General features: G+C 44.9%; 1 protein-coding gene across 1 annotated transcript in view; it reads right to left on the minus strand.

Moving 5' to 3' along the window:
* Positions 1 to 22,370, minus strand: part of LOC133062742 (mucin-16-like) — a 107,787-nt gene that overhangs the window by 32,980 nt on the left and 52,437 nt on the right. The window contains 11 exon segments of the mRNA XM_061152143.1: positions 6,385 to 6,420; positions 9,145 to 9,317; positions 11,256 to 11,323; positions 11,406 to 11,530; positions 13,914 to 13,979; positions 14,630 to 14,665; positions 17,822 to 17,994; positions 19,080 to 19,147; positions 19,243 to 19,373; positions 21,585 to 21,650; positions 21,866 to 21,901. Coding sequence (XP_061008126.1) covers positions 6,385 to 6,420; positions 9,145 to 9,317; positions 11,256 to 11,323; positions 11,406 to 11,530; positions 13,914 to 13,979; positions 14,630 to 14,665; positions 17,822 to 17,994; positions 19,080 to 19,147; positions 19,243 to 19,373; positions 21,585 to 21,650; positions 21,866 to 21,901 — 978 coding nt within the window.

Below are 22,370 nucleotides of genomic sequence, written 5' to 3' on the forward strand. Positions count from 1 at the left end.
ATGTCTTTTCAGTCTTCTAATTTTACTGAGACTTTCAATGGCTAAGTCAAAGATCTCTCTTGGTAAATGCCACATTGCACTTGAACATATTTGGATTATTTTCAAATATCTTTTGATATTGATTTCTACAACAATTCCACAGTGATAAGGGAACAGACTCTGTATGAGTTCAATACCTTTAGGCTATGAAATTTTTGCACCTTGTTTTATGTCCCTGGATATGTTCCAGTGTCTCCCAGTATATAGTCTATGGGAATTTGAATAGCATTTGTATCCTACTGTTGTGTGAAAATTGTATAAATCTTAATATCACATTCCTATATGTAATTATTCCCTGGAGAAGGGCATGTCAACCCACCCCAGTATTCTTGCCTGGAGAATCCCACGGACAGAGGAGCCTGGTGGGCTATAGTCTATGGGGTCACAAAGAGTCAGATACAACTGAAATGACTTAGCACACACGCACGCACCTGTAATTACTATACCTACACCATATATAATATAATATAATATGTAATATAATATATACTGGGCTTCTCAGGTGACATAGTGATAAAGAAGGTTCTTTATTATGTCTCCTGCCAGTGTAGTCAACATAAGAGGTGCAGTTTCAATCCCTGGGTGGGGAAGATCCCCTGGAGTAGAAAATGGCAACCCCTCCAATATTCTTGCCTGAAAAACCCCAGGGACAGAGAGTCTGGCAGGCTATAGTCCATGGGGTCGCAAAGAGTCAGACACGACTAAGGGACTCTGCACACACCTTGCAAGGATGTGATGAAGGCAGTGTGGCAGTGCTGTTTAAGGGCTAGGAGTTTGGCTCTAGAACCTGAAATGCGGGGCTTGTTCTGTGTGACCCTCACAAATTACTTAATCCCCCTGAGCCTCAGTTTCTCCTTTTGTTCTTGCTTCCCGAGTCTGTGGAGACTCTGATGATTAAATATAAAGTAACAGCACACTGCCTTGGGTCTTAGCGCTTGTGAGTTGCTGGTATTATTGTTGTCGTTAACACTTAGTATCCATGAACAGGAGTCATCCTAAGCGTGAGTGAAGTCAGGGAGCTGGTAGATTATGGTCCCATTAACCTGTTGGCTGTGTTATTGGGGAGGGTCTTACCTGAGCCAGGCTAGTCTGCAGCCGGAATAGAGGGATCCCAGACTGCTGGTATTCTTGAACATGTGTTTGAGCTATTAAAAAGGAGAGGGTAGTTGAGAAGGAAACGCTGAGTGAGGCCAGGAGGAGCTGGGACATAGGTGGGCTAATAGGTCGGGTGGGTGGGGCTGGCACAAGTGGGCGGAGCTGGGGCAAAGTGGGTGGGACTAGTGTTAGTGGGTGAGGCTGGCATTGGTGGGCGGGGCTCTCACCAGACCCTGCAGGATCAACTCGGTGGCATTGAATTTCCAGGAGCCGGGGTGCTGCATGTCCTCCTCGAAGGTTAGGTTGGTGATGGTGAAGTTGAGGGTGAAAGGCATCAGAAGAGGGACTCCTGCTGCAGCAGGGGAAGGAAAAAGACCACTCCTGAGTCAGACCTGGGCTGAGCTCTAAGATAACTTCCAGGGACAGAAATGGAAGACCCAGATCTGAGGAAGCAAAGATTCCTAGCTGGTAGGACCAGAGACAAAAGGCTAAAGAAGGAGCAAAGTAAAATGCTGCTAAGTGCAGTAGGGTGCACATTCATTAGGATGGCTATTATTTTTTTTTAAAAGAAAGAAAAAGAAAAAGAAGTGTTGGGAATTCCCTGGCAGTTCAGTGGTTAGGACTCCACCTAGTCTTTCACTGCTGAGGGCCCAGGTTCAATTCCTGGTTAGGGAACTAAGATCCTGCAAGTCATGCCATGTAAAAAAAAGATACTGTTGGTGAGGATATGGAGAAATTGAATCTTCATGCATTGGTGGAAACGCTGGTGGAGTTGCTATAGAGAACAGTTTGGTGGTTCCTTATAAAGTTAATTCACTCCTAGGTGTGTGCACCCAAAGAACTGAAAACAGGGACTTGGAGATTTGAAAACAAGTGTTCACAGTAGCAGCATTTATAGTAGCCAAAAAGTGGAAGAAACCTAAGTATCCATTAACAGATGAATGGATAAAGGAAATGTGGCATATACAATGGAATAATATTCAGCTATAAAAGGAATTTAGGAAGTCAAGAGATACCTGGAGTAACAGGCAAATTTGGCCTTGGAGTACGGAATGAAGCAGGGCAAAGGCTAACAGAGCTTTGCCAAGAGAACACACTGGTCATAGCAAACACCCTCTTCCAACAACACAAGAGATGACTCTACACATGGACATCATCAAATGGCCAACACCAAAATCAGATTGATTATATTCTTTGCAGCCAAAGATGGAGAAGCTCTATAGAACAAGACCAGGAGCTGACTGTGGCTCAGATCATGAACTCCTTATTGCCAAATTCAGGCTTAAATTGAAGAAAGTAGGGAAAAACCACTAGACCATTCAGGTATGACCTCAATCAAATCCCTTACAATTATACAGTGAAAGTGACAAATAGATTCAAGGGATTAGATCCAATAGACAGAGTTCCTGAAGAACTATGGATAGAGGTTCATGACATTGCACAGGAGGCAGTGATCAAGACCATCCCCAAGAAAAAGAAATGCAAAAAGGCAAAATGGTTGTCTGAGGAGGCCTTACAAATAGCTGATTCATGTCAATGTATGGCAAAAACCACTACAATATTGTAAAGTAATTACCCTCCAACTAATAAAAATAAAAACAAAACAAATAGCTGAGGAAAGAAGAGAAGCCAAAGGCAAAGGAGAAAAGGAAAGATATACCCATTTGAATGCAGAGTTCCAAAGAATAGCAAGGAGAGATAAGAAAGCCTTCCTCAGTGGTCAATGCAAAGACATAGAGGGAAACAATAGAATGGGAAACACTGGAGATCTCTTCAAGAAAATTAGAGATACCCAGGGAACATTTCATGCAAAGATGGGCACAATAAAGGACAGAAATGGTATGGACCTAACAGAAGCAGAAGATAAAGAGGTGGCAAGAATACACAGAAGAACTATACAAAAAAGATCATCATGACGCAGATAACCACGATAGTGTGATCACTCACCTAGAGCCAGACATCCTGGAATGCGAAGGCACGTGGGCCTTAGGAAGAATCACTACGAACAAAGCTAGTGGAGGTGATAGAATTCCAATTGAACTATTTCAAATCCTAAAAGATGATGCTGTTACTGTACTGCACTCAATATGCCAGCAAATTTGGGAAACTCAGCAGTGGCTATAGGACTGGAAAGGTCAGTTTTCATTCTAATCCCAAAGAAAGGCAATGCCAAAGAATGCTCAAACTACCACACAATTGCACTCATCTCACACGCTAGTAAAGTAATGCTCAAAATTCTCCAAGTGAGGCTTCAACAGTATGTTAACTGAGAACTTCCAGATATTTAAGCTGGATTTAGAAAAAGCAGGGGAGCCAGAGATCAAATTGCCAGCATCTGTTGGATCATCAAAAAAGCAAGAGAGTTCCAGAAAAACATCTACTTCTGCTTTATTGACTATGCCAAAGTCTTTGACTGTGTAGATCACAACAAACTGTGGAAAATTCTTAAAGAGATAGGAGTACCAGACCACCTTACCTGCCTCCTGAGAAATCTGTGCATGTCAAGAACCAACAGTTAGAACAGGACATGTAACAACAGACTGGTTCCAAATAGGGAAAGGAATATGTTAAGGTTGTATATTGTCACCCTGCTCATTTAACTTATATGCAGAGTATATCATGCGAAATGCTGGGCTGGATGAAACACAAGCTGGAATCAAGACTGCTGGGAGAAATATCAATAACCTCAGATACGCAGATAACACCACCCTTATGGAAGAAAGCTAAGAACTAAAGAGCCTCTTGATGAAAGTGAAAGAGGAGAGTGAAAAAGTTGGCTTAAAACTCAACATTCAGAAAACTAAGATCATGGCATCCGGTCCCATCACTTCATGGCAAATAGATGGGGTAACAGTGGAAACAGTGTAAGACTTTATTTTTTTGTGCTCCAAAATCACTGCAGATGGTGACTGCAGCCATGAAATTAAAAGATGCTTGCTCCTTGGAAGGAAAGCTATGACCAACCTAGACAACATATTAAAAAGCAGAGACATTACTTTGCCAACAAAGGTCTGTCTAGTTAAAGCTATAATTTTTCCATTGGTCATGTATGGATGTGAGAGTTGGACTACAAAGAAACCTGAGCACTGAAGAATTGATGCTTTTGAACTGCAGTGTTAGAGAAGACGCTTGAGAGTTCCTTGGACTGAAAGGAGATCTAGTCAGTCCATCCTAAAGGAAATCAGTCCTGAATATTCATTGGAAGGACTGATACTGAAGCTGAAGCTCCAATACTTTGGCCACCTGATGCGAAGAGCTGACTCATTGGAAAAGACCCTGATGCTGGGAAAGATTGAAGACAGGAGGAGAAGGGGATGACAGAGGATGAGATGGTTGGATGGCATCACCGACTCGACGGACATGAGTTTGAGCAAGCTCCGGGAATTTGTGATGGACAGTGGGGCCTGGCGTGCTGCAGTCCATGGAGTTATAAAGAGTCGGACATGACTGAGGGACTGAAATGAACTGAACTGATAAAAGGAATGAACTTCTAATACTTCTACAACATGGATGAATCTTAAAAACATTATGCTAAGTGAAATAAATCAAACATGAAAAGACAAATACTGTATGATCCCCCTCACATAAAGTTACCTAGATTTAGGTAAATTCACAGAGACAGAAGAGAGAATTGAGGTTACCAGGGCTGAGCATGGGGGTTGAGGGGATTTAATGTTTAATGGGTTTGGAATTTTTGTTTGGGATGCTGCAAATTTTCTGGAAAGGGATGGTGGTGATGACTGTACAGCATTGTGAATAAACACTTAAAAATGGTGAATCAAAAAAATTTTAAATAGTAAATTCTATTGGTTCTATAGTAAATTCTCTCAGCCCCTCACCAGTCATGTGACCAGGGGTATGTTACTTAACTTGTCTGCCTATCTCCATTTCTTTATCTGTAAAATGGGGAGAATTATGCATTGTAGAGAAATGATGAAGGTTAAGTGACTAAGAGTCAGCACATTTCAAGGACATTATGCTGAGTGAAAGGAGCCAATCCGCAAAGGTTACATGTACTTATCTAACATTCTCAAAATAACAAAATCATAGAGATGGAAAACAGATTAGTAGTTGCCAAGGGTTCGACTGGGAAAGATTGTTGTTTGTCGTGTCTGACTGTTTGAGACTCCATGGACTGTAATCCGCCAGGCTCCTCTGTCCTTGGGATTCTCCAGGCAAGAGTACTGGAGTGGGCAGCCATTTCGGTCTCCAGGGGAGCCTCCTGACCCAGGGATCAAACCCAGGTTTCCTGCATTGCAGGCAGATTCTTTACCATCAGAGCCACAAGGGAAGCCTTTAGTGGAGGGGGCGGGGGACTAACATCTTATCCCCTCTGCCTAGCACAGAACACATATCCAAGAAATATTTGTCACACTAAAATCCCTGGTACTCCCTGTGGTAGGTGTTTTATGCACATTTTCTTTCTTTTTAAATTAATTTTTTATTGGCATATAGTTGATTTACTTACATTTTCATTTCACTTTCACAACGACTACCGAGTATTATTACTCTTACTTGACAGGTGAGGAAACTGAGGCACTGAGAAGATATGTAAATTACCCATGGTCAACAGAACTGGATGGATGAAGAATTCATATTTCATGCCCTTGAGGAATTTAGAGCAGTGCTGGGGCAGCCCATGGTAGTTCTCATTGTTTCACGGCAGCTTGTCTCTGAAACCCATGGGGCCTAACTTTGAGGCTTCCTAGAAGGATCTCGGGGCTTCCCTGGTGTCTCAGACAGTAAAGAATTCACCTGCAATGCGGGAGACCTGGGTTTGATGCCTGGGGTGGGAAAATCCCTGGAGGAAGGCATGGCCACCCACTCCAGTCTTCTTGCCGGGGAATCCCATGGACAGAGGAGCCTGGAGGGCTACAGTCCATGGGGTCGCAGAGAGTCAGACATGACTGAGTGACTGAGCGCACACAGCAACAGAAAGATCTGGAGAAAGAAGTCACCTACCTGTGGAGCTGGGGAAGTGGGTTGGCACCATGGAGGTCCCTGGGAAGGGTGGGGAGGTCCCAGCAGCTGAGGAGAAATGGTCTGGAGTGAGAATGGGGATTCCAAGCGGGGCATGGATGCCACCACATGCATCTTTCCTGTCCAAATGGAGCCATTGTACGTAGCAGGCATTGGATGAGACACCCAGGTCCTCCCATATCTCTGCTCCCTGAGGCTCTGGAAGGAGGGGATCACTGTCTGTCCACCAGGGGCCTGGAGCACATGGTTATCAAGGTCTTGAGTACTCACCACTGGGGGTGGAGGCTGAGGTCCGTTGGGTGTAACCTGCAATGAGAAACGGAGACAGGGTTGGGATGCAAGCAGGAAAGAGATTGCCAAGATAGAGCTCAAGGACAAACACCCCCCACCCTCAGCTGAGACTTCAAGTTGCAAAACAACAGTTATGATGGAGGAACAACTGTATCTTGTTCTTAAAAAGCTTGTGACCCCATGAACTATAGTCCACCAGGCTGAGAAATCAAAGACCCAGTATATGTCTTCATGGGTTCACAATTTATAGTTGTGTTTTAGCCACTAAGTCATGTCCAATTCTTTGCAACCCCATGGACTGCAGTCCGCCAAGCTCCTCTGTCCATGGGATTTCCCAAGCTAGAATATGAGAGTGAGTTGCCATTTCCTGCTCCAGGGGATCTTTCCGATAGAGACGAAACCTGCGTCTCCTGCCTTGACAGGTGGATTCTTTACCGCTGAGCCACAAAGGGAGCCCTTGCAATTTATTTGGGAAGGTAAATACACTGACATTTCTAGAACATGGGCCCTAAATTTGTGCTTTTCTAGAGGAGATTTTGAGATATTGCCAGGGGGAAGATGAATGGCCAGACTCTTGGGTCCCCATTGGCTACAGGCAGATTGATTGAATCTTTCATCTTCTTTTTTTAAAATTTATTTATTTGGTTGCACCCAGGTTTTAGTTGTAGCATGTGGGATGAAGTTCCCTGTTAGGAGCAGGGTCAGTTGCTCTGTTGTATCCAACTCTTTGCAATTCCCATGGACTGTAGCCAGCCAGGCTCCTCTGTCCATGGGATTCTCCAGGCAAGAATACTGGAGTGGGCTGCCATTTCCTTCTCCAGGGGATCTTCCCAACCCAGAGATGGAAGCTGGGTCTCCTGCATTGCAGGCAGTTTCTTTAGCATCTGAGCCACCAGGGAAGTTTCCTGACCAGGGATCAAACCTGGGGCCCTTGCATTGGGAATGCAGGGTCGCAGCCACTGGGTCTTCAGGGAAGTTCCAAGTCTCTTTCATCTTCTGGAGAAAGGCTCTGTGCCTCAGACAAGTTTATAAATCAAAGTCCTGGAATGCAGGAATGCAAACGGAAGAGCCCATGGGCTTTCTTGAGTTATCAAGGGAGATTGCTCAAGTGGGAAATGATACACAGGATGGGTCCTGTGGCAAACTGGAGAATCCCATCCCTTATGTGAGGGCAGAGTCTCAGCTTCAATGTGTGGTTAAAAAAGGACACTCAGATTTTGCCCATCTCTGACAGTGAAAGCATTTGATGAGTGTCTGTCCTCTATTATGTCTAAGATGGAGAAAATGATTCTTTCTGGAGTTTTGATCATTAAATGGCAGGACACATGGCATACAGTTAGAATGCAAAGGCACTCCATAAGTGATCTATGTGTATGTATAAGGTATTTTTAAATTTTTATTTTATGTTGGTGTGAAAATGTGAAGTTGCTCAGTCATGTCCGACTCTTTGTGACCTCACGGACTATAACAGTCCACGGAATTCTCCAGGCCAGAATACTGGAGTGGGTAGCCTTTCCCTTCTCCAGGGGATCTTCCCAACCCAGGAATCGAACCCAGGTCTCCCACATTGCAGGTGGATTCTTTACCAGCTGAGCCACCAGGGAAGCCCATCTGAGTGTAGTTATTTGCAATGTTGTGTTGGTTTTGGGCGTGCAGTGGGGGTGATTCAGCTACACACACACACACACACACACACACACACACACATCTCTCCACTCTTTTTTAGATTCTTTTCCCATGTGGGACATTATAGAGTATTGAGTGGAGTTCCCTGGGCTGGACAGTGGGTCCTTGTTGACTTTCTATTTTTTATATAGTAGCATGCGTATGTTAACCCCAGACTTCTAATTTATCCATCCTTCCCCCCCCCCCTTTTTTTTGCACAAGTGTTTAACTGGATATTTTCTGTGTGCAAAATTTAATCCCTCTATATGAAACGTTTATCCCAATTTTACTGACAAAGAAACTGAGGCTTAGAGGAATTAAATAAATTATCCTAAGTCACAAGACTGATTTTATCCCAAATCTGTGGAGTTCCATTCCTTCTTTCACACCATTCTTTACCTTAGAACTACTCAGTCGTGTCTGACTCTTTGCGACCCCATGGACTGTACAGTCCGTGGAATTCTCCAGGCCAGAATACTGGAAAGGGTAGCCTTTCCTTTCTCCAGGGGATCTTCCCAACCCAGGGATCAAAACCAGGTCTCCCACATTGCAGGTGGATTCTTTACCAGCTGAACCACCAGGGAAGCCCAAGAATACTGGGGTGGGTCCTTTCCAGTTGATCTTCCCGATCCAGGAATTGAACCCGGGTCTCCTGAATTGCAGGCAGATTCTTTACCAGCTGAGCTACCAGGGAAGCCCACTTAGAACTATTCATAAAAACCTAAGAAGGGCTTCCCAGGTGGCTCAGTGGTAAAGAATCCTCCTGCCGATGCAGGAGACGAAGGTTCGATCCCTGGGTTGGGAAGATCCCTGGAGGAGGAAATGGAAACCCACTCCAGTATTCTTGCCTAGGAAATCCTATGGACAGAGGAGCCTGGCGGGCTACATACAGTCCATGGGGTTGCAAAGAGTCCGATACAATTTAAGTGACTAAAATAACAATAACAACCTAAGAAAGATAACACTGTTGGAAATATCTGATGTGCATTAAAACAAACAACCTTTAAAATATGTTAACATTATTTAGATGGAATAAAACATTGGTTTGTCTTCTAAAAAAAAGAAGATGCTCACCATTGACATAGAGGCTGTCCTTGTCCAAAGTGAAGAATCCCAGCTGGGTGACACCATGAGTCTCATGGCTCAGTTCCTGGTACAGCCTCTCTCGGTCTAGTTTAAAGCCCATGGGGTCAGGTCGGTGAGTACAGACAGCATCAACTCCAGTGGCTCTTCTGTTTTTTTCAGGCCTGAGGAGGGTAGGACACAGGCATAGGGAGGTGGGAATTCCAGAATAGGGCTCTGAAAAGCCTCACTGAGGGAAGGAACTGAGAAGGGAAAACTGGAATGGTTTTGGTATTGGGGGAGAATTGGAAATGTCTATGCCAGCCAAGGTCCCTGAACACAGAGGATGTAGCATCTAGAAATGCTGATATCTGTGCTAAGCTGGCACTCATAACAAGGCATCACACACCGTAACAACAAAAGCAGGACAGAGGGGATGGAAGGAAGGAATCTGAGGGTTCAACAAGGTTAAAAAAGGCAATGTCAAGTTCCTTAAATTCCAGCCTTGCCACTCAACTGCTGAGTGACTCTGGCTAAGTCTCTCAACCTCTCCGTGGCTCAATTTTTTTCATTCATTAAATGAGGCAATGAGTAGAGACCTCACAGTACTTAGCACTCAGCTCAATAAAAGTCAGCCAAATTTACTATATATTAATAGGGCCAGTGTTCTTGGCGAATGGACCCTGTGATGGGAGAGACTGAGTTTTTTGACAGGAACAGTGAGGTCAAGCTGCCAGTCTAGGGTGGAGGTGGGATGGGGGATGGTATCACAGAGCCAAAAATATCTCAGTGGCTCAGTGGAATCAGTGGAAATGGGAAGACCTAGAATCATGTCTGGAGGGCAAGAGTGAGTATCTTCGGAGCTGGGGGCATTCCATTCTCTGACAAAAGGTCAGTGACCGGGAGATTTCACACAAGGGAGTAGGGTACCGTGAGTATACATATGGGGGTCTCCACATGCTGAATTTACTCTCAGTACTTGAATATATAAAAGACTGTAGGCCTTCCCTGGTGACTCAGGAGTAAGGAATCTGCCTGCTAATGCAGGAGACAAGGTTCCTTTGATCCCTGATACAGTAAGATTCTACACGCCGTGAAGCGACTAAGTCCGTGTGCCACAGCTACTGAGCCTGTGCTCTAGAGAGGAGCCCCCACTTGCCACAACCAGAGAAAGCCCATACACAGCAACAAAGATCCAGCATAGCCAAAAATAAATAAGTACAGTTATTAAAAAAAGATTGTGAATAATTTATTGCATGCATAGATATAATGATGCACCCTCTACAGCAAGCTTTCTTAACCTTGGCACCATGAACAATTCAGATCAGGTAATTCTTTGCCTTGGGAGACTGTCCTGTGCATTGTAGGCTATTGAGCAGCATCCCTGGCCTCATTCACTAGATACCCCCAGGAGTAACCTCCACTCTTTGAATTGTGACAATCAAAAAATGTCTTGGACTTCCCTGGTGGCACAGTGGATAGGAATCTGCCCGCCAATGCAGGGGACGTGGGTCTGATCCCTGGTTCGGAAAGATTTCACCTATTGCAGGGCACCTAAACCCGTAGACTGCAACTGCTGAGCCTGTGCCCTAGAGCCCAAGAGCCATAACTACTGAGTCTGAGCACTGCAACTACTGAAACCCTTGCACAAAGAGCCCGTGCTCCACAACAAGAGAAGCCACTTCAACGAGAAGCCTTTGCACTGCCATTAGAGAGTAGCCCCCACTCACCGCCGCTAGAGAAAAGCTTGCACAAAACAACAAAGACCCAGCACAGCCAAAAAGAAATAAATAAGCAACATTAAAATCTCTCCAGATAGAGCCATATATCCCCTGGGAGCGAAATCACTCTTGGTTGAAAACTACTGCCCTCTAGTGGTGAAGCTGACGTGATTCTTTGTTTCCTTGATGAGATCCAGAAGAAAGGTCTTTCTGAAAAGTTCTACCTTATCTCCTGGGAAGGAGAAGCTAAGAGGATTTCGCATTTTCTGGTCAGAAACACAGTGTGAGGCAGGGTGAGAGCTGGTCCCTGGGGTAGTGGGTATAAGATATGAAGGTCTAGGTCTTGGTCATCACCCCACCCCCTTCCCCGCATTACCCGGGTGTCTACTCTGGGGTTCTCACCTGAGCAAGATCAGTCGGCAGCCAGAATACAGGAGTCCAATACTGCTATTCTGGAACAAGGGTTTGAGCTGGGGATGAAAGAAAGGGAAGTGAGCATATGATGCTCAAGAGTCTGGGCAGGACATGGGTAGGCACTGGAGAGGTTCTCACCCAGCGACTCAAGATCCTTTCCATGGTGCTGAATAGCTCAGATCCTGGGGGACTCATGTCCTCTGTGTAGCTCAGGTTGGTGATGGTGAAGTTGAGGGTGAAAGGCACCAGAGAAGGGCTCATGCCTGCAGTGGGAAGGGAGAGAGAGGCTCATTATGACCTCTGGCTGGGATGGCTGTAAACGGGGTCCAGCGTTGTCACCGTAGCCTCAGCATCCAGTGAGTCAGGCTTAAGATATCCAACCGGTGTCACCCTTGCATCCAGCCAGACCTAAAGAAGGCGAGGGGCCTCCATACCAGAAGGATAATTTTAGCTGGAAAAAGAACCTCAACTCTTTTCAGCCTGATGTGTTTAAAGATAAACAGCTATTAGATATTTCTGTGGGAGGAAGAGAAGCAAAGTCACTCGACCAACCTCAGCGGCAGAGACCTCCCATAGTCTCTGACATGATCAGGAGAGAATGTGCAGCTACTGAGTGGTCAAGACTGTTCCCCCCATGAAAGTGACCCCTCCTTCTTTGTCAATAACCATCGTTGAAGAGTGCATTTTATTTTATTTTTTAATTTATATTTTCAAGCTGAAGTAGTTGTTTACAATGTTGTGTGAATTTCTGCTATACAGCAAAGTGAAAAAGTTGAAGCCATGTGGCTGAAACTTTCCCAAACTTCTTTAAAACATACATTTTCAGATTCAAGAAATTTTATAAAATCCCAAAGAAGAGAAGTTCAAAGAAAATCATGCTCAGATGCATCATGATCAAACTGTTGAACACCAAAGATGAAGAACAAATTGTGGATACATCTAGAGACAAATGACAGCCTCAGTCATGGAGTGACTTGATTTATAACACACATCAGATTTTTAAAAGGCTGCAGAACTAGACATGTTATGTAAACAGTTAAGTTGATCAGGGTGGAGCAGTGAGGAAGTGGAAAGTATGCATCCTGCCTAAAATGTGTAAAAACTTGGCAGTGCCTTGACTTGCAAAACACAGAATTCCTGAAGGCAGAATTCAAATTATGAACCACTAGTTTGTATCTCATAACTCTGGATTCACATGATGGGATTAAAGTTTAAGGATGCTCACCCTCCACCATGACCCGTATAGTCAAAGCTATGGTTTTGTCATGTATAGATGTGAGAGTTGGATCATAAAGAAGGCTGAGTGCTGAAGAATTGATGCTTTCAAACTGTGGTGCTAGATAAGACTCTTGAGAGTCCCTTGGACAGCAAGGAGACGCTTGCAGAGACTCAAAACAGTCAATCCTAAAGGAAATCAGTCCTGAATATTCATTGGAAGGACTGATACTGAAGCTGAAGCTCCAATACTTTGGCCACCTGATGCGAAGAGCTGACTCATTGGAAAAGACCCTGATCCTGGGAAAGATTGAAGGTAGGAGGAGGAGGAGAAGTGGGCAACAGAGGATGAGATGGTTGGATGGCATTACTGACTCAATGGACATGAGTTTGAGTAAACTCTGGGAGATGGTGAAGGACAGGGAAGCCTGGTGTGCTGCAGTCCTTGGGGTTGCAAAGAGTCAGACACTACTCAGCGACTGAACAACAATGCTCACCCTGGGCCATGATGTAAGCATGATAAAGACCCGAAGTCTCAAAAAAAAAAAAAAAAAAATCTTGGGACTTTCCTGGTTTAAGAATCCACCTGTCAGTGTAGGGGACACAGGTTCCATCCCCGGTCTGCGAAGATTCCACATGCCTTGGAGCAGCTAAGCCTGTGTGCCACAACTACTGAGCCCACGCACCTAGAGCTTTTACTCTGCAACAAGAGAAGCCATTGCAATGAGAAGCCATTGCACTGCAACGCAAGAAAGCCCACATGTAGCAATGAAGATCGAGGGCAGTGAAAAAAAAAAACAACCAAAAACGTAAGGGCTGGGGTGAGACAGGTTTTATGGTATAAACCAAGTCTCTGTACCAGGTACCTGGAGATTCAGGGGCCCTCAGACGAGGATATGGAGCAAGAATCAACTCGAGACTAAGATCCTAAATGATTTTCTGGATGTTCAAATACAATCCACAAATTTGAACCTATACAGAGATTGCTACATTCATCCAATCAATAAATATAAAGTGAATCCTGAAGAGGTGTTAAGCTCCAGGGTGACAAATACACAAAGACTGAATAAAGCAAGCTGGAGTAAATTCCGTGAAAGAAATACTCTAGGTGATATGATAGAGAAAAACCTGTGAGCCAGGTATGGATTCAGGAGAAATGCTGTATCATTTAAGTGGTTTTGGAAGGTCTTTCGGTGAAGGTGTGGTGATCAAGCTGAGATGTGAAAGTTAAATAAGTTGCTAGGAATACCTGATCTCCAGAAAGGGCTACTAAAAAGGCAAGACAGAGGTTAGGACAGTAGAACAATCCTCTGATGTGGCCAAAGCTTAGAAAGTGTGAGAGAAAAAGTGGGACAGGATGAGGCTGGGTGGCCAATAGGGACCAGACAGTGCAGAGTCGAAGTTTCCTAGGTCCCAGAGAGCAGGTCCTACTTGTAGAGCTGAGGATGGGGGACAGAGATGTGGAAGATTCCAGAGAGAATGTAGAAGTCACTGGAGCTGAGAAAAAAAAAAAATGGGAAAAATGACTGAGTTCCATCTGGAACAGATTGTAGAAGCAGAAATTTTTCATTGGAATTTGGATTTCTATCTTAAAAATTTTTTTTGATGTGGACCACTTTTGAAGTCTTTACTGAATTTGTTACAGTATTGCTTCTGCTTTAGTATTTTGGTCATGAGGCATGTGGGATCTTCTACAGGTGGCTCAGTGATAAAGAATCCACTTGCCAGTGCCAGAAACGAAGGAGATGCAGGTTCAGTCCTTGGGTTGGGAAGATCCCCTGGAGAAGGGCATGGCAACCCACTCCAGTGTCCTTGCCTAGAGAATCCCATGGACAGAGGAGCCTGGTGGGCTATAACCCACGGGGTCACAAAGAGTTGAACACAACTGAGCAAGCATGCAGTCTCTCCAACCAGGGATCAAACCCACACCCCCTACATTGGAAGGTGAAGTCTTACCCACTGGACCAAGAGGGAAGTCCCTGTGTTTCTATCTTGACTCAGAACAAGAACTTGGGTAGGTTAGGAGCTGCTCTGAGGCCACGGCTGGGCATTTAGGGAGAAGGCACTGGGAACTTCTCTGTTGAAAGATGTGCTCTGGGGAATAAGGGTCCAGTGGGCATTGAAGAAGCACGGTTTGAAATACTCACTGCTGGTGGTGGGCCTCCCGTACTGACGGTTATAACCTGCAGAAAGGGAGAAAAGAGTACAGAAGGACTGTTACGATCGGTCACAGTTAAGGAGTTGGATGGCAGACCTAGAAATGAAAGTAACAAATTTTCTGAGATCCACATGAACAATAATGGTTACGTCTTATTCTGTGCCCTTCTGTACCTTGTCCTTTGAAAATAACAATGAACATCATCACTATTGTTATTGCCAAAGTGTTTTAATTTTTATTGGAATATAGTTGCTTTGCAATGTTGTGTTAGCTTCTACTCTATACAGATGCAGAAAGCAAAACGTATAGATGTTGTTGTTCAGTCACTAAGTTGTGTCTGACTCTTTGCAGCTGCACAGACTGCAGCACATTAGGCTTTCCTGTCCTTCACTATCTCCCAGAGTTTGCTCAAACTCACGCCCATTAAGTCAGTAATGCCATCCAACCAGTGTATGGACACCAAGGGGGGAAGGCAGAGTGGGTGGAATTGGGAGATAGGGATTGACCTGTATACACTATTGATACTGTGTATAAAATAGATAACTAATAAGAACCTACTTTATAGCACAGAGAACTCTACCCAAGGTGCTGCGGTGACCTGAATGGGGAGGAAGTCCAAAAGGCGGGGATATATGAATATGCATGGCTGATTCACTTGGCTGCACAGTAGAAATTATTGCCGAAATTAAAATGCATTAGTAGTATCTGGCTCTATTTATTAGGAATGCATCAGAAACAATGCTAAACACTACAAAGGTAATGGGGCAAATTTATGAATGAGTGTGTGTGTGCTCCAGGCCTTGTCCATGCTCTCTCAGTCTCTAAACACAATTTTATCCTTGCTCTTTCACCTTCTCTCCCACCACAGAATTTTTATGATAGTATGATCTTTGCTGACTTAGTTTCTGGTTTTTTTGTTTGTGTGTGTGTGTGTGTGTGTGTGTGTGTGTGATGGAGAACTGAAAAATTGTGGCAGGTGGGGAGAGTGGTATGTGGAGATAAAGGTACAATGAGATGGAAGAAGGGATGCATGAGGTTTAAAACAGAGAAAATTTGGATCTGGGGTTGGGTAGTGAGAAAGAGAATAGACTCGAAGGTCAGATGAATGGTATAAAGATTGGAGCCTGAAAGAAACTGGGAAAAAGATAATTTCTTTTTTGTTTTTTCAATGATGATGATGCATTTTATTATTTTTTTAACTTTCTATTTTGTATTGGGGTATATTGCATTAACAATGCTATGATAGTTTCAGGCAAGCAGTGAAGGGACTCAGCCATACATACACATGTATCCATTCTCCCCCAAACTCCCCTCCCATCTAGGCTGCTACATAACATCGAGCAGAGTTCACTGTGCTATACAGTAGGTCTCTGTTGGTTATCCATTTTAAATATAGCAGTGTGTACATGTCCATCCCAAACTCCCTAACTATCCCTTTCACCCATCCTCTGACTCCGCCCCGGCAACCATAAGTTCATTCTCTAAGTCTGTGAGTCGAGAAGAGAATTTTTTAAGATATTCTTTCCATAATGGATTGCATGTCTTTGATACTCTGAGGGATGTGAGTGAAGGCTGGACTAAGGGGAGCTCTGTGATTTACTTGGATTGTTGCTAGATCATCTCATTTGATTGTCAGGACAATCCTGTGTGGTATGTGTGTTTAGTCCATTCTGTAGATGGGACCTTAGAGCCCGGCGAGGTCACATGGCTTGTCCAGCATCACACAGAACAGAGATCTGTCACTCATCAATCTCCATACTATTAATACGCTTTCAGTTAGTCCCAATCCTGGAGTTAAACCTTCTACAGACACCAAACAGGATGTGCTATTGTCAATCCAGTAAAATATATATTCCAAACCACATATAAAGGACATTTCCAAGCTGACATAGAAGGAAATAACTAACCAAGCATCAGGTCAGATTGTTGACTAGAGGTCGTCAAACCCCCTCTCTTCCTGTCCTGACAGGCTTGCACTGGATGGTCTACAGTGTTGCCTTGTGGTTCAGAACTTGGAATTTAGACTTAACCTTCCAATTGAGTCTTGACTCTCCCTTGCATTATGGATGGATTATCTGGGGCAAATGATTTCTTGCCTGAATGCATGATGGCTGTCTGTAAAAATGAGTGGAATAAGTCACAGAGTTCGGGATAAAATTAATATGAGACCACATAAATAAAGTCCTTATCATAATTCCTGGCACATAAGAAACTTTTGGTAAGAATTAGCTGCTGCTGCTGCTGCTAAGTCGCTTCAGTCATGGCCGACTCTGTGCGATCCCATAGACGGCAGCCCATCAGGCTCCCCCGTCCCTGGGATTCTATGGATGCGGTTATCAGTCTTGGTGGGGCACTGTTGCCAATGATGCTGTGGTGTGTTGTGTGTGTGCATGTTCCATCATGTTCTACTCTTTGCAACCCCACGGACTGTAGGCCACCAGGCTCCTCTGTCCATGGAATTTTCCAGGCAAGAATACTGGAGTGGGTTGCTATTTCCTCCTCCAGGGGACCTTCCCAACCCAGGAATCAAACTCGAATCTCCTGCATTGGCAGGCAGCTTCTTTACCACTGAGCTACCTGGGAAGCTCAGGTATATATTTCATTACATATCACAATTAATAGAAATAAAGTACACAATAAATGTAATGTGCTTGAATCGTTCCCAAACCATGCCCCCTCCACCTCCACTCTGGTTCGTGGAAACATTTCCTTCCACAAAACCAGCCCCAGGTGTCAAAAAGGCTGAGGACCACTGGCCTAGAGAGTTCTTCACGGTGGGGAGGCTGCCTTTTGCATTGTGGGATGTTTAGTAAGACCCTGATGCTGGGAAAGATTTAAGGCAGAAGAGGGCGACAGAGAATGAGATGGTTGGATGGCATCACCGATTCAATGGACATGAACTTGGGCAAACTCCAGAAGATGGTGATGGACAGGAAAGGCTGGCGTGCGGCAGTCTGTGGGGTTGCGAAGAGTCAGACGCAACTTGGCGACTGAACAAGAAATCTTTAGTAGCACTTCTGGCCTCTAACCACTAGATGTCACTAGCACCCATTCAGTGATGACTTGAAAATGTCTCCAGACATGGTCAAATATCCCCTGGAATGCAGAATCTTCCCAGGTTGAGAACTATTGGTATAGACATGGGACTGTAGGGGACCCTGGCTGCAACACGGACACTCACCATTAACATAGAGGCTGTTACTGTCCAGAGTGTAGTTGCCCATCCTGGTGACACCATGAGTCAGCTGGCTCAGCTCCTGGTACAACTTTTCTCTGTCCAGCCCAGGACGTGTGGGGTCAGGATGGTAGGTGCAGATGGCATCCACTCCAGTTGCTGCTCCATCCTTTTCAGCCCTAGGATGGCAGGAACAGAGGAATAGGGGCATTCAGAGATGTGATTGAGTTACATACTTTGTTCATCTTGAAATAGGCTGGGACCTGGGATGTAAGACTCTTGATGCAGGGCTTGCACTTGGACAAATGTCTCCTCCAGCAATAAAATATGAAGAAATATAATGGGCTAAAAATAACTGAGTGTATGTGTGCGTGTGCTCACTTGCTCAGTTGTGTCTGACTACTTGTGACCCCATGGATTGTAGCCTGCCAGGCTCCTCTGTCCATGGGATTTCTCAGGCAAGAGTACTGGAGTGGGTTGTCATTTCCTTCTTCAGGGGATCTTCTCAACCCAGGGATTGAACCCATGTCTCTTGCATCTCCTACATTGGCAGGCAGGCTCTTTACCACTGCCCCCGCTGTTGGGGCAAATTATGGACAACAAAATACAAAGAGAACAACAACAACAAAAAACCCAACTGCCACTTAACAAAAACAGGGGTTTGGGAGCAAAAATAGGGTGCTATGGATGCACCTTGCACACAGCACCACCAAACGGGTGGGCAGACCACCCAAGTCACCCCTCTGGCCTGACCCCCTGGAAGCACCCCTATCCTCACCCCACATAAGGGACCAGTTTGCTCTATCCCTCAGGAGCAAACAAACAAGGGAACCACTGCTCACTCCCCCTCCCCTACTGCTTCAGTGGGAACTCCAATAAAGCCTTGCCTGGATTTCCTGTCTGGCATCTGATCAATTTCTATGAAGAAGGACAAGAAGCCTGGTTGGTAACAGTCCCTCTCTTAATGAATCCTCCTGCCTGTGCAGGAGACAGAGGAGGTACAGATTCGATCCCTGGGTTGGGAAGATCCCCTGGAGGAGGAAATGGCAACCCTTTCCGGTATTCTTGCCTGGAGACTCCCATGGACAGAGGGGCCTGGCGGGTTACTGGCATGGGGTCTCAAAGAGTCGGATCCGACTGAGCGGCCAGACAACAGCTGTCCCACCACATCATGAACCACAGGTCTTCCCTCCAGGTGGGCTGGCCTGTAACAGTGCAGCCCTTCAGGTGGTGTGTGTGGGGCGGGGGGGAAGCCGTGCCTTACCTGAGCAGGGTCAGTCTGCAGTTAGAGTGGAGCGGGCCGACACTGGTGTTCCGGAGCAGAGGACCAAGCTGAGGAGGAGTTGAGAGGGGGATGAGTGGGAGGGGCCGAGGTGCCGGGTGGGGTGAGGATGGGGCAGGCCAGCGCAGGGACTGAGGGCGCTCACCAGGTGATTCAGAACCTTCTCAGTGACGTTGAACTTCTCGGATCCTCGGCGCCCCATGTCTGGGGTATAGAACAGGTTGGTGATGGTGAAATTAAGGGTGAACGGCACCAGGGCTGGGCCCGTGTCTGCAACTGGAGGGAGAAAGAGAGAGAGGAGACCTGTCAGTCTTAGGTCTGAGCTGTTCAAGGCGGAGGGGGGAAGGGACTAGTGGCATCTCTCCGGGCATCACTGTACAGTAGATGAGTCAGACTGAGATAGCCCACTGGGATACCCTCCCACTCCTCAGTCAGCCAGAGGAGGAGAAGGGACCTTTGTCTTAGAAGTGTGACATCAACTTGAAAGGGAACCTCAACTCCCTTATCCCAGAGTGTCCAAAAGGCTGACGTGTTGTGGGCAATTTTGTAGGAACAGGAGGTACCAAGGCCTTTTGAGCTCAAACTTTAAGCCACAAATACTTGAAAAAATTCAAGAAAATCAAAATAGCAGTAACTTTTTTTTCTGTGTTAAGTATTTTCTTTTTTTTTCCATTTATTTTTATTAGTTGGAGGCTAACTACCTTACAATATTGTAGTGGTTTTTGCCATACACTGACATGAATCAACCAAGGATTTACATGTGTTCCCCATCCTGATCCCCCCTTCCCGCCTCCCTCCCCATCCCATCCCTCTGGGTCTTCCCAGCGCACCAGCCCTGAGCACTTGTCTCATGCATCCAACCTGGGCTGAGCAGTAACTTTTTAAAATGTGCATTTTATATATTCTATTAATCCTAACTTATGGTTACCAGAGGGGGAAGGAGGGAGGGAGGAATAAACTGGGAGATTGAAATTGACATATATACAGTACTATATATAAAATAGATCACTAATAAGGACCTGCTGTATATCACAGGGAACTCAACACTCTGTAATGACCTATATGGCATTACATGGTCTATATGGGAAAAGAATCTAAAAAAAGAGTGGATATAGATATATGCAGAACTTTGCTATACACCCGAAACTAACGCAACATATCCTAATAAAAATTGAAAAAAAGTGCATCTTATATATTTCATTGACAAGTCTACATTTATTAAAAATTTTTTGAATGATTTAAAAAATTTTATACAGTTTTAAATTTGCAACTATTTCCATTTACAGCTATTACAAAATATTGGCTACATTCCCTGTGTTGTACAATACATCCTTGAATCTGTCTTACACCCAATAATTTGTATCTCCCCCTCCCCACCTCTGTATCGCCCTTCCCAAACTCCCACTGATAACCACTACTTTGTTCTCTAAACCTGTGAGTCAGCTTCTTTTTTGTTATATTAACTAACTTGTTGTATTTTTTTAGATTCCACATATAAGTGATATCACACAGTACTTGTCTTTCTCTGTCTGATTTATTTTACTAAGCATAATGCCCTTCAAGTCCATCCAGGTTGCTAACAAATGGCAAAATTTCATTCTTTTTTAAGATGGAGTAGTATTCCATGGCGTGTGTGTGTGTTGTCAGATCTTTATTCATTCATCTGTCGATGGACACTTAGGTTGCCTTCATAACTTGACAATTATAAATAGTGCTGTTCTGAACATTGGGGGTGCAGTGTCTTTTCGAATCAGTGTTTTCGTTTTCTTTGGCTATATATACCCAAGAGTTAAACTGCTGGATCAACTAATTTTAGTTTTTTGAGAAACCTCCATACTGTTTTGCTCAGTGGCTACATCAATTTACATTCCCACTAACAGTGTACAAGGGTTCCCTTTGCTCCACATTCCCAGTAACAGAATAGCAGTAATTTCCAGGAGGGAACTGTTCACAGAAACAGAGATCAGCTGAAAGTGAAAGTGAAGTCGCTCAGTCGTGTGGACTCTTTCTGACCCCGTGGACCATAGCCCACCAGGCTCCTCCGTCCATGGGATTCTCCAGACAAGAGTAATGGAGTGGGTTGCCATTTCCTTCTCCAGGGGATCTTCCCAACCCAGGGATCGAACTCAAGTCTCCCGCATTGCGGGTAGATGTTTCAACCTCTGAGCCACCAGGGAAACCCAGAGATCAGCTAGAGAAAAGCTGTTTTCTAGGAGGTGGTATCTGAGCAAGAACGTGCTGAGATGAGATCCAGAGAACAAGCGAGAACCAAGCATCGCTGAGTTCCTAGAACAGTCAGTTCCAAGAACAGTAAGGATAGATGGCTGTTTGGGCCCTGCAGGAACAGAAATGAGGCTGGACTAGGCAGCAGGGTAGATAGTGGGATGGGCTGAGGCTCTGTGGGCATCAGGGTCCAGACCATGCAAGAGTCCATCAGCCGTTGAATGGAAGTTGAAGTTTCATGATATCCAAAGGTTAGATTCCTACCTGTAGAGCTGGGGATGGAAGTTGGAGATGCTGGGGGTCCTGGAGAGAAGGTGGAGGTCATTGGAGCTGAAAGAATAAAATTGTTGGGGCCTTTCATAAAGCTATGAGAGGCTACAGTGGTTGATGGAACCTTGTTCCTTGGTTTAACCTGAGACTTTTGCTGGTCTGAGGCTATTGTAGGGCTGAGGAATTGGGGAATGGGGCATGCCTTCCTCCCAGGGAGCACGCTTAGGGTGGAAGGGTTCCAGGGTCATGGAAACATTTGAGCCCTCATTACTCACTGCTGGTGGTGGGGATCCAGTCCCGATGGTTGTAACCTGCAAGGAGAGGCAGAAAGAAAGCATAAGATGATGGGAGAACATTAAGAAAGGAGTGAAGTGTAGAACTAGAAACACAAACTCACAGACCTTCCTGAGTATTTTTTTTGAGATTCACCAATAAATAATGATGGTTCTTCTTCTCTGTTTTTATTTTTTGGCCACACAGTGCAGCATGTGGGATCTTAGGTCCCTGACTAGAGATCGAACCTCTGCCCCCTGCATTGGGAGGGCAGAGTCGTAATCACTTGACCACTGGGGAGGTCCTGATGGTTACTCTTTGTGAGTGAACTCCCTCTTACTCTGGTCCTTCTGATTAATTTCATCCTCTTAACCATTAACCTCAAAGAAAACAATGATCAAATCACTCTTAGTATTTTTTGGGAATTTACCAGCTGCCTGGAATATTATCAACCTCACCAAGTAAATGTGTTAGTCTCTCAGTCATGTCCAACTCTTTGCAACCCCA

This window comes from Dama dama, chromosome 9, assembly GCF_033118175.1.
Source record: "Dama dama isolate Ldn47 chromosome 9, ASM3311817v1, whole genome shotgun sequence".
NCBI lineage: Eukaryota > Metazoa > Chordata > Mammalia > Artiodactyla > Cervidae > Dama > Dama dama.